Here is a 13,293-nt window from a genome sequence, read left to right as displayed (position 1 = left end):
ATACGATCTGCCTTACTTCCCAGGCCCCTCTGAGTTAGTCCATTATATCACGCCATTTAAAAGAGTCACATGGGATTTTCACTGTGTTGTGGAGAAGGCAGACCGCAGACTATCCATAACTTCATCATGCTACAACAGCAGCAGCATTTCCTTCAAATGAGAGGGCCATGTCCTGATTCTTCACATTTTACTGGCATTTTAAAGGATTCTTTGGCCCACAGACTATTTTCATTAAAAGTACTAGTTAATTACCAGAGTGCTTCTTAACCTTGACAAAAGATTAAAAGCATTTCTGTGACAGCAGATAGCAGCGAGTCCTTTCAGTTAACTAACTGACCTTTTTATTGGTGAAGGTGCGATAATTTTAGCTGTTCCTTCATTTTCTCCATTTTCCATATTCGCAGTAACCCGATTTATGCTGTTTGATCCTAGTAGCAAAGCAGAGGAAAGAAAGAGACAGTGGAGAAGAAAAAAAAAAAGGAGGCAGTGGTCAGAAAAACACGAAAGAAACGGAAAAAAATTTTTAATGTAAACTTAGGGACATCATGACACATTGTATTGGTAAAATATAATTCTAAATACATAATGAACTGCTCAATAAATCTGAGATAATATTTTCTGAAATGTACTAAACCCTGAATATAACAATGCCCAATGTCTAGGTTATGGCGCCCTTTGAAAATAGGATGTTTTAAGACTTCAGGGTTTACAAAGTTCCCACATCATGGACGTTCTTTAAACCGTTAAATAAGAATCTAAGATATTTAGTACTATTATACTGGAATGTAAGCCATTCCAATCGGTTTTTGACAACTGTGTTGTGAAAAAATTACTGTTTCTTGGCATGCCGTTGACAACCCTCATTCTCAATCAAACCTACCCCAAATATTTCAGACCTGAAAATACTCCAACTCATAATGCAAATAGCAAAAACAGACTAATATAGATATGATTTGTATTACATTAAAAAAAAAAAAGTTTTCAAGTGTGCTTTTTAATGTAAACATCCCTAAAAGGCTAAAACTAACTTTTTAAAAGCTGTTATTCCCCAGATTTGCACACATGCTAGATGGACCAGCAGAGGGCACCCCCAGCAGACACAATGATGGAAACTGTGATCAAACTAGCCCAGCAGCCAAGCCCATCCAGGAAATCTGGATCCCATTCTTGGGAAAGAGGCTGATAAGCCTGTAGGGGTGAGATGTGCAGGCACTGATGGCTAGTCTCCTCTCTAGTGGCACGCCCCCCACTCCAGGAGGATGGACGCCTGCACTCCTGGTTCAATCATGTGGCAAGCAGGCGTGTCCTCCTCAGAAAGCCATCTTGTATGTCCATGGGTCAAGTCCTTCAATCCAAAGTATAATCACAGCTAACAGTTTCCAAATTCCAAGCTAAGTCTGTAATACTAGTAACAGCTGATACCTGTTGAGCACTTACTATGTGCTGTCCCAAGTGAAAATCGCTCAATTGTCTCCGATTCCTTGAGACTCCATGGACCCTCTGTCTATGGGATTCTCCAGACAAGAATACTGGAGTGGGTTGCCATTCCCTTCTCCAGGGATCAAACCCAGGTCTCCTGCATTGTAGGCAGATTCTTTACCATCTGAGCCACTGTCCTAAGTACTTCTGGTCTATTTACTTATATAATCCTCAAAATAATCCTCTAATATGGATACTAATATTTCCCCATTTTAAAGATAAGAAAAACAGGACTTTGCCAAGGTCCCACAGCTCATGAGTGAGGGCCCAGCTTTTAAACCCACCAGTCTGGCTCCTGAGAATCAGCTCGAGACCACCACGACACACAGCCTCCCATGGCCATCTGTGCCTCATCCTCAGGAGCCAGTCTAAATTAAGGGTACACTGGGAGAAACAGACTCTTTGGAAGATAAGTGAAAAGAACGACCAATGAGGACATTTAATCGTCAGCTAAGACAAGAACTCTCTGTCAAGGGCAACCAACCTTGAGAGATAACAAGAGGAACATGTAAGCACCCTGAAGTTGGCAATTCCCTCCAGGACATTGGGAGGCAGCCTTGGCTACCGATCAGGAATGATAAACATGAATGAATACACCTTAGACACAGAAAGCAAACAGAGGTTTCAAATAAGCACTCCATAAACTATTATTATGAGCAATCTGACATGCATTCAATACCTGAATTTTGTTCCAGTTTTGGAATCCTAAAGTGAAAAGGTGAACCTGAAGATATGTGGCATTAAAGGCAAGCTCATATGGGAGCAACATTCAGAATTCAGGCATTATAAAAGAGCATGGTTGGATGAATGGGACACAACCAACTCCCCCTGAACAACCCCCAGTGCTATCAGACACTGTAGTGGCCAGTCACTGTCTATTTTGCCATAACCCTTAATAAAAATCACAAGGGCATATTCCCAAAATTGCAGGTGCAGATTTAAGAAGGAGCTACCTCTCAAAAGTGGGAACTCTGTGTGATATGGCCCTGGGACAGGGACAAGAGGGATTAATTCATTTGTGCCCCAGACAGCTGATGTGTCCCCATATAAATATTTTTGATAGTTTTAAATACATGTTTTTTAAATGTAGCATTGTTCCAAGCTGGTATTGCTAATTTATAATATAAGGGAAATTCACATACCCAGGGCTATTTTCCAGGCTGGGGGAAAAAGGGGGCACAGCAGGGAATCCAGCCCAAGTGCCCAGTGGCAATAACAGCAGAGGAAGAAGCACCGAGTGAAAGCAAGCATCACTTAAGCTGAAGTCCTGTGCAGCTAGCTGGTGGATACACCTGGGTTTACTTCAAGTCTTATCACTTGTGACTGAGCTGCTGCTGCTGCTGCTGCTAAGCTGCTTCAGTTGTGTCTGACTCAGTCCCCGTGGACTGCAGCCCACCAGGCTCCTCCATCCATGGGATTTTCCAGGCAAGGGTACTGGAGTGGGGTGCCATCGCCTTCTCCGTTTGACTGAGCAGTCAGTCCCTTCTTGGCTTTTTGTGGGGGGCGAGGTGGGCGTTGGTGTTTTGTTGTTTGTTTTGTGTTACTGTTTGTTTGATTTTAAACTTTTTATTAGAGTCTAGTTGATCTACAGTGTTGGGTTACTTTCTGCTGTACAGCAAAGTGAATCAGTTATACATACGTACACCCACTCTTTCTCAGATTCTTTTCTCATGTAGGTCATTACAGGGTACTGGGTAGAGTTCCTTGTGCTACACACTAGTTCCCTATTATTTATTTAGTTTTCACACAGTAGTGTGTATGTGTCCATCTCAATCTCCCCATTTATCCCAGTCTTCCTCTCCCTAGCCCTGGTAACCGAAATATTGCTGAGCAGTCTTTTCTTAGTCTAACAGCCTTGGGGAAAGTGAGGCCGCTTGATCACTTTCACTGAGTCTCTTTCCCAAGCTTGCAAAAGCTTAATAAACAGGCAGGCCAAAAACTGAGGAATATTTTCAAATAGAAAAATTTCAAACTATATATGTATATGTACTTCCTTAAAGAAACCAACACTTGGTTATTCACAATACCTAAGTCATAATTTTTGAGGTCAAACACTAGATCTATGGTTTTCTCAAAGAATTTCAGGGAAAAAAATCACATACAAGCTCTCTCAGACAATCTCAAACACAATAGGCAAATGTCTTCAAAATAAACTGCTTCACTGACAAGATTATTTTACTAACATAACAGTCAGATAACACACTCAAACACATCATAACTAGATAGGGTAATCCAATTTAATTTATGGTTCTTTATATTCAAAACAGCATACTACTAACCAAAACAAATCTATTTATATGCATTCCCCTCTTCTGTAAGTATGTGAAGTGGACAAGCCTGAAGTGTAAAAGACATACTAGGAAAACTAACTGTAAGAAAAAAAAGCTACATATTAGCCTTGACTTAACTGGGAGATTTTCTGCAGTATCCATTCATGTAATATTCATACCTTAATTATAAGTTACTCTTTTTATTCATGAATGTAGGGTTCTTTAAAAACTCTAAGTAGGCAATACTTATTAGCTTTATGTTAGTAAATATGCACTTAAAAGTAATAACTATACTTTAAAAATACTATATTTTAACCATTGTCCTAATTACGTCAAATGAGTGAGGTTTTTTTTTTAATCATCTATCATTTAAAAAGAAAGCTAAGCAATTAAATATTGCTTACTGAAATCTGCAAAGGTGAGAGAGATGGTTATGCATCCTTTAGGCTTACCGATTTTCCATTTTGCTGACATGCACTAACTGCTTTCCTTTTCAAGACTCTTCCTCCCCTCGTTATCCTACCTTCCAGAACCAGCCCTCCTACATAAGCTCAGAGTCTTGAACTACAGAGAAGCGGTGATCTGACAAACCAACCACACTAAAGGGCTCATGTCTTCATGTATTAACTGGTCACAAAGTAGTTGCATTTTAAAGACAAAAAGGAGAAGATAAATACTAACTAAAATAAATAATTGATAACAATGGAATTTTAGGCATTATTCCAGAAGAAATTTTGAGGCTGGAGAAATTGTTTTCAACATTCTTTTTTCATTGTAAATTGTAACAGACCACCAGAAAAGAATATAACATACACATGTGAACTGTTTAACAAACTATTATAAAGTGAATAGCTATTAAACTACTTCTCATGTTGAGAAATAAAACATTAAGGGCAGTTTCCTACACTATAGAAATCACTCCATGTGGGGCAACTCTTTCTTTTAGAGAAGGGCAAACAGTTGTTTACCATCTAAAATATCCAGAAATACAAACGGCCACATATATATTTCAAAAACTATGTATAATATACACAATAAAATTATTAATAAAAGTGAATAAGGCCTCAAAATCTTAATAAAGTGAAGGGCATATCACTGAGGCCCCATGATTTCCAGCACAGTGTTTTATACATGGCGAGTATTCAGTGACGGTCTGTTGTTATAGAGGATGTCTTTCTGTTTCTACTAGTTTTTCCCACTACAAGGGAAAATTGAGGATAATAATGTTATGTTTAAAAAGTGTCAAAACTAAGACCAAAAAAAATCTGGATGTGGCAGTATGGAAAATCCAGGAGGTGAGGTGACATGCAGCCACATCCTACAAGCCCGGGCTACTTCTCAGGGCTTTACGGCAGCCTTCCGCTGTAGTATGCGCCTCCTTTCTAGTCTCTTAAATGAAAGCAGCAGATGACCTACAGCAAAAGTCGGTTATCCACATGTGATCACCAAGCCTCCTAAGTAAATCTGTATTTTGCTTTACATGACATATTAACTCTAGCAAGGTCATTTAGAATTAGAAGCATACAGTTCAACTTATGTATCATTCACAGAAAAAGACAAAGGCCTGGGATTTCCCTAGAGTTCCGGTTAAGACTCTGTCCTCCCACTGCAGGGGGCATGGATTCCATTCCTGGTCAGGGACCTGAGATCCCACATGCCACATGGTGTGGTAACCCCCCTCCCCCAAAAGACAAGGGGCTTTACTCATGAGACTGGTCACAGGTAGAAGACTAAGTGTATCAGGAGACTGCTATAGTTTATTAAGGAGCCAGATCCAGCTCATGATCTGTGATTATTTTCGCCTCTGGACTGGTAAACACTACAGCGCGGCAGGGGCCTGACAGTTCCCTGTGGGATAGGCAGCACCGCAGCGCCAGTGTTCAGCGTTCCATGGTCTCCGTTCATTTTTTAACACCCCATATGCAAATGATCTCAGCCCATGTGCAGCGGACGATGACCACGCTATTGTGCAGTCTGGCTCTGCTCACAGTTCAGTGCCTTTATCTTAAGTGACCCTCGCCTTCTGTTCAGGAAGAGTGGCTGTCAGAACCAACTTCCCCAGGATCTGTTTAGCCGCTTGACCTGGGGGAGATTCTTAAAAGTCATCCCTGTGATGTCCAGATTTCAGGATGCGGTACTGAATTCACATGGATGCTCAATTACAAAAACACTGAGCCTCACAAGGTCCCTCATAGCTCAGTCGATAGAGAATCTGCCTGCCAATACAGGAGACCTGAGTTCGATACCTGCGTTGGGAAGATCCCCTGGAGAAGGTAATGGCAACCCACTCTAGTATTCTTGCCTGGAGAATCCCTGTGGACAGAGGAGCCTGACAGGCTACTGTCCATGAGATCACAAGAGTCAGACAGGACTTAGCAACTAAACCACCACCACCAAAGTTCATAGCTCAATTTGACACCTGTCAACCTTAGTTTAAATGTCTGATGTTACTTAACTGTTGCCACTGCTTTGAATTTAGAGTGGGCATGGAGGATGAACATGTGACATTAAAAGAAAAATATATATATATATATTTATCAGAGTGATTTGACTTATTCTGTTTAATGGGGAAAAAGACAAACAGCCAGTAAGTAAAGTGAGACTATCATATATACATGATTTCATTTTTAAAACTCTCAAATATGATACATTTGTAAACTTTTAGGCTAAATTTTATCCCACTTATTCACATTTTCTTTTCTGATCTATATTTTTAAAAGCTACACCTAATGCTTGAGACAAATAATCAGGACAGAATAGATTTTAGCAGATTATTAGGTTTCATTAAAGACAGTCTGAGTTCATATTATCTGACCTAGAATGACTTATCAGAAGAAATATTATATTCATGAATTAAGAATGAGCTAGTAACTGGAAATATATTTTAGCTCTAGTTCTCACACTGATAGTACAGAATCACCTTGCCTTGGTTTTTCAACTGTATAAACTGGGTACTATGGGAAAAAATGGCAGATGACAGAACAACTTGGCAAAATCTATTTTTCTAACATCGCAAATTACCAACAGTAAAATGGCCATGGAAACTTTATATATATATTTTCCTATCATCATAAAGGTTTTATATTTGCCAGAACTGATATTCATTAAATTAGGTATAATTTAATTAAATTTCAAAACACATGATTTGGAAAATAAAAAGTGTTTCAGTGTACAGTGGCCAATTCTTTAAAGCTCAAATGCCTGACCTCAGCCCATTCATCCCAAAGAGGCAGCCAGACCTCTGCCTTTCTGTTTCTCCATTCAGAACTCCTGAAAGTGGTATTTAAACAGTTACCTCTTTACTACAAACATACAGACTTTTAAGACTGATTTTGCTACATGTCAACTGCAAGATCAAACAAAGCATTCTGCTAGAAAGCTGGAGGGTAGGTCGTAAAGAGTGGGTGTGGATGAGAAAGATGCTAGGAAAATATGTCTGTGCATGAAAGATCCCTTCCCTGGCTGGTCTGCTTCCAGTGTCTTCTTCCTCGACCCAGCGCTCTCCTGGATCCCTCTGCTTTCCTCGTGACCAACATGGTCAACTTGGGAGAAGAAGAGATGAAGGCATTTCACCCTCTGCCCAAGCTACCGAGGTACACACTCCGAAAGGCAGGCACCAACACCCTTCTTTGTAGGTCAGAATACTGGTTCAAAACCAAAAAAGACACATCCAAGCATTTGTTTTCTTCCCTAGGCCCCCAGAGTAGAACAAAGGGGCTGTGCTATCTGAAGGGCCTGCGATCCACACCTGTGCATGCTGGCGGGGCTGCCAGCCACGCTAACAGTAGATGGGGCCTGTCTTTGCTCCCAGCCGTCCCAGGCCCAGAGCCAGCGTGGCTCTGTGAATGGCGGTCTGGAAGCAAGAGGTGTGGCAAGTCTCTTAGTCTCCAAGTTTTCTTCCTGTGATATGAGAACACAGTATGACGGGGGAGAACTGAATCACATCCTATCCCTGCACTGCTCTCCCGCTCCCGCTTCCCCGCGGCCCCCCATCAACAGGGCCACACAGTTCAGAGCAACCTACAGCAAACCTTCTCCAGCCATCTTTTCTCAGGCCCCACATTTATGCTCAGCTGGTCTAGGGCAGCTGAACAGTTCCACACCAGACACAAAGTTGGTTCTGTTCCAGAAGAGTGTGCTAGACCACTGCTGAGCAGGTTTTATCTGACGTAATGACAGTGGTATATAAAGGGTGTGTGTGCTAAGTCACGTCTGACTCCTTGTAACCTCATAGACTATAGCCCACCAAGTTCTTCTGTCCATGGAGTTTGCCAGGCAAGAATACTAGACTAGGTTGCCATTTCCTATCCCGGGACTCTTCCCAACCCAGGGAGAGAACCCGCATCCCCTGTGTCTCCAGCATTGACAGGTGGATTCTTTACAACCGTGCCACTTGGGAAGCCCCATATAAACTATATATAAACACAAAATACATACAATTGTATGTAAAGATCACATTAAAAAGGTTTGTTTTGCTAAGGCAAAATTGAGAACATTTTTGGTTTTTCTGATTTTTCCATAGTTGAGCTCATATCTAGGAGGCCCTAACTCAGTGTTCTTTAAACTTTTTACACGAGTACTCACTCAAAGAATTTGGAAAGTGATTCACCTCAGTGCATGTTTCTAAGATATCTAACATCTTGCATCAGAAGTTTAAAGAGTATCAAAAGGATGTCATTTGCAACATACAGTAAATACTGACATTTTAAGTAAATATTTTTACATGCACTTATGGCTGATTCATGTTGATACATGGCAGAAACTAACACAATATTAAATTAAAAACAGAGTTTTAAAGAATTTTTTAATATAAATTTATTTTAATTCGAAGTTAATTACTTTACAATATTGTATTGGTTTTGCCATACATCAACATGAATCTGCCACAGGTATACACGTGTTCCCCATCCTGAACCCCCTACCCTCCTCCATCCCCATAAAAAGATGTAACTGTTTTGAATCTCTTTATTCACAGAGAATAGACTGGTGGCTGCCGGGAAGGGGGTTGGGGAGGTATGAGGTAGGAGAGGTTAGGGTTAGCAGATGCAAACTTTGACACACAAATGAGTAAACAAGGTCCTATTGTAGAGTAGAGAATAGTATTCAATATCCTATGGTAAACCATTATGGAAAAGAATATTTTTAAAAAGAACACACACACACAACGGAATCACTTTGCTGTAAGTACAAACTAACACAACACTGTGAATCGACAGTACTTCATAAAAATATTAAAACAAAAAATTAATTAAAAGAAACTGCTTCATGACTCTCTTAAACATATCCGGTGTAATAAAATACCATAGAACTTTGATATCCACAGTCATTCATTTTAAAAACACATGAAATGACCTAGAGGGGTGGATGGGGGGTGTAGCAGGGAGGTACAAGAGGGAGGGGACATATGTATATATATAGCTGATTCACATTGTTGCACAACAGAAACTAATACTACATTGCAAATTAATCGTACTCCAATTTAAAAAAATTTAATTACAGAAATAAGCAAACAAAAATACATGAAATGAGTTTATCAGTTGAAAATTTCACAGCAATCTTTCATTCTCCTTATAGTTGCAATTCAATTTCATCTCCTCTGCAAAAATGTATCCCAAAGTAATGTTTTATGCTTGGAAGTATTTATTCATCACTATATCTTATTTTCGTGTTAGAAAAATAGAAATAAAGTAAAAGGTTTATTTCCCATGACCATAAAGCTCAACGTGGAAAAATTTTTTTCTAAAGTTATCATTACAATTACTAACAGCATGTTATTAGTATATCACATCAATGCTGATAAGTAATTATTAAATGTAAAAAGCACATTTATATTGAAAAGTAATTCTTAATAAGATAAACAGGATAGTCTTGTTTTGTCCATGATTAACCCAGATCATATCCATTCAAGAATATTATTTTGTGTTAAAATGAAACAGCTTAGCAACAATTCTATTCTTATTTTTATTTGAATAGATTTTATTCTTCACATTAAGTAGAGGTTTATATTATTCTGTTAAGTATTCTGTTATAAGGACATCATCAGTGACCCAAAGAACTTCCAAGTTACATGTATACCTATAACTCTACAAGTAGTGATATATTATCTAAAAGTATTTCAAATTTTCTATTAGGTGGCAAATCAATCGGGTCCTTCATCAATTCTGCTGAAAGTCAAAGTGAGAAAATGACATACAAGGAAGTGTCACTTGATAATCAAGGTCATTTTACTTTTCCAGCATCAGTCCAGGAGGTTGAACATTTAAACACAAAACAGTGTAACAGATTCTGAGTGGGAAAAACGACTACTTTTCTTTTGGAAAATAGGAAAAAGTCCATTGGGAAGGGGCAAGCCTACTATCACAGGCAGGCTCCTTCCAGGAAAGAGAATCTGGAAATCTAGTCTATTAAAACTGCCTGGGTCTACAGAACCCTGAGAAAACCCTCCAGCATCCCCTCCTCACCAGGGGCTGGAATCTTCTGTCCCAGGCCACCAGTCCTTCAGAATTTGCTTCCTTCACAACAGCATCATAGAACATACCATTAGTCAAGCAAACTACCTTCCTGGACACTTACAACAGAAAGTGCTCCACTCCACAATGCCTGACACATGTACCTGATTTCGGTAGGTCTTTTATCTCCTTGCTCTGACAAAGTGGTTAAGTATACAAGTCTTACAAACCCAGATTCGTTTCTAGCTCTGCAAATTTACCCACTGCGTGATCTTCGACAAGTTATTATATCTCTTTGCATCTCAGTTTTTTCATCTATAAAATGAAGATATAATGAACTCCTTATATAGTGGATATGAGGATTACATCAGATAATTTCTCAGTTCAGTTCAGTTCGCTCACCTCAGTTATGTCCAACTCTTTCTAACCCCATGAACTGCAGCACACCAGGCTTCCCTGTCCATCACCAACTCCTGGAGTTTACTCAAACTCATGTCCATTGAGTTGGTGATGCCATCCAACCATCTCATCCTCTGTTGTCCCCTTCTACTCCCACCTTCAATCTTTGCCAGCATCAGGGTCTTTTCAAATGAGTCAGCTCTTCACATCAGGTGGCCAAAGTATTGGAGTTTCAGCTTCAGCATCAGTCCTTCCAATGAGTATTCAGGACTGATCTCCTTTAGGATGGACTGGTTGGATCTCCTTGCAGTCCAAAGGGCTCTCAAGAGTCTTCTCCAACACCATAGTTCAAAAGCATCAATTCTTCAGCACTCAGCTTTCTTTATAGCCCAACTCTCACATCCATACATGACTACTAGAAAAACCATAGCCTTGACTAGACAGACCTTTGTTGGCCAAGTAATGTCTCTGCTTTTGAATATGCTGTCTAGGTTGGTCATAGCTTTTCTTCCAAGGAGCAAGTGTCTTTTAATTTCATGGCTGCAGTCACCATCTGCAGTGATTTGGGAGCGCAAAAAAAAAAAATAGTCTGCCATTGTTTCCACTGTTTCTCCATCTATTTGCCATGAAGTGATGGGACCAGATGCCATGATCTTCGTTTTCTGAATGTTGAGCTTTAAGCCAACTTTTTCACTCTCCTCTTTCACTTTCATCAAGAGACTCTTCAGTTCTTCGCTTTCTGCCATAAGGGTGGTGTCATCTTAATTTCTGAGGTTATTGGTATTTCTCCCAGCAATCTTGATTCCAGCTTGTGCTTTATCCAGCCCAGCATTTCCCATAATGTACTTTGCATATGAGTTAAATAAGTAGGGTGACAATATACAGCCTTGACATACTCCTTTCCCGATTTGGAATAAGTCTGTTGTTCCATGTCCAGTTCTAACTGTTGCTTACTGACCTGTATACAGATTTCTCAGGAGGCAGGTCAGGTGGTCTGGTATTCCCATCTCTTTCACAATTTTCCACAGTTTCTTGTGATTCACACAGTCAAAGGCTTTGGCATAGCCAATGAAGCAGAAATAGATGTTTTTCTGGAACTCTGTTGCTTTTTTGATGATCCAGTGGATGTTGGCAATTTGATTTCTGGTTCCTCTGCCTTTTCTAAAACCAGTTTGAACATCTGGAAGTTCATGGTTCATGTATTGTTGAAGCCTGGCTTGGAGAATTTTGAGCATTACTGCATGGCGCTGGAGTGGTGAGCGGCCAAGGGGAGATACCCCACAGCCGAGGTCAGGAGCGGTGCCTGCACTTTGCTGAAGCACCCGTGAGTAGATACCCGACGTCCAAGGTCAGACATGGCAGCTGCGCTTCGCTGGACCAGCGGTCTGGAGATGCCCCACATCCAAGGTCAGAGAAACCCCAGTAAGACAGTAGGCACTGGAGCCGCTGTGAGGAGATACCCCACGTCCAAGGGCAAAGGAGAAGCCCCAGCAAGACGGTAGGAGAAGCAAATTGGCATTTAGAATCAAACCCCATTCCCGCCAGAGACACTCAGAAGGCTCAAACAAACCTGATGCACACCAGGACCCAGGGACCCCACAGAAACTGGGACAGAACTGTGTCTGAGCATCTCCTGCGGAGGTACAGGTACGCAGTGGTCTGCTGCAGGGACAGGGGCTCTGGGTGTGGGTATGGCGTAAGCCCTTTTGGAGGAGGTCACCATTAACCCTACCACAGAGCTGCCAGAACATACACAGGACTGGGAGATAGACTCTTGGAGGGCACAACAGAGCCTTGTGCACTAGGACTAGCAACTGCTAAATAACTATGATATCCTTTTTATATGATGAAGTTCATCTAGATCGGGACAAGACTTGCTCCATGGGACAGGGTCTGCACTGGGTGTTTTTTCCAACACTATCAAGTAATTCTTCAGTTTTCAGCAGACACTGACTGGGTATCCTGAAATTCAGCTCTGTCCCAATACTATCTACCTGGGTAGCATCAGATCCAACAGGTTAAGGGCTTAGCTCCATAAGACTGCCCTCTTCTTTATTTTTAATTGGAGGATAACTGCTTCACAACGTTGTATTGGTTTCTGTCTTATATCAATATGAATCAGCCATAGGTATAACATCTGTCTCCTCCCTCTTGAACCTCCTTCCCACCTCCCATCCCATCGCAGGCTGCTAGGCTGTCACAGAGGACGAGGTTGAGCTCTCTGTGTTATATAGCAAATTCCCACTGTCTACCTATTTTACATATGGTTCAGCAATACGTGAACCGTGAACTTCCTGATGTTCAAGCTGGTTTTAGAAAAGGCAGAGGAACCAGAGATCAAATTGCCAACATCCACCGGATCATCGAAAAAGCAAGAGAGTTCCAGAAAACATCTATTTCTGCTTTATTGACTATGCCAAAGCCTTTGACTGTGTGCATCACAAGAAACTGTAGAAAATTCTGAAAGAGATGGGAATACCAGACCACTTAACCTGCCTCTTGAGAAATCTGTATGCAGGTCAGGAAGCAACAGTCAGAACTGGACATGGAACAACAGACTGATTCCAAACAGGAAAAGGAGTACGTCAAGGCTGTATATTGTCACCCTGCTTATTTAACTTATATGCAGAGTACATCATGGGAAACGCTAGGCTGGAAGAAACACAAGCTGGAATCAAGATTGCCAGGAGAAATAT

At 40.8% G+C, this 13,293-nt stretch overlaps 1 protein-coding gene across 8 annotated transcripts in view; it reads right to left on the bottom strand.

Moving 5' to 3' along the window:
- The window catches only part of EPB41L4A (erythrocyte membrane protein band 4.1 like 4A), a 287,090-nt gene that overhangs the window by 50,272 nt on the left and 223,525 nt on the right, over positions 1-13,293 (bottom strand). For all 8 annotated transcript variants that reach the window (XM_060418719.1, XM_027971446.3, XM_060418721.1 and 5 more), the window contains exon 13: positions 338-428. In XM_060418719.1, coding sequence (XP_060274702.1) covers positions 338-428 — 91 coding nt within the window. The remainder of the gene's footprint in view (positions 1-337; positions 429-13,293) is intronic.

The sequence above is a fragment of the Ovis aries genome, chromosome 7 (genome assembly GCF_016772045.2).
Source record: "Ovis aries strain OAR_USU_Benz2616 breed Rambouillet chromosome 7, ARS-UI_Ramb_v3.0, whole genome shotgun sequence".
NCBI lineage: Eukaryota > Metazoa > Chordata > Mammalia > Artiodactyla > Bovidae > Ovis > Ovis aries.
The sequence above is the reverse complement of the archived record's forward strand: the minus strand, read 5'-3'. Positions and strand labels throughout refer to the sequence as shown.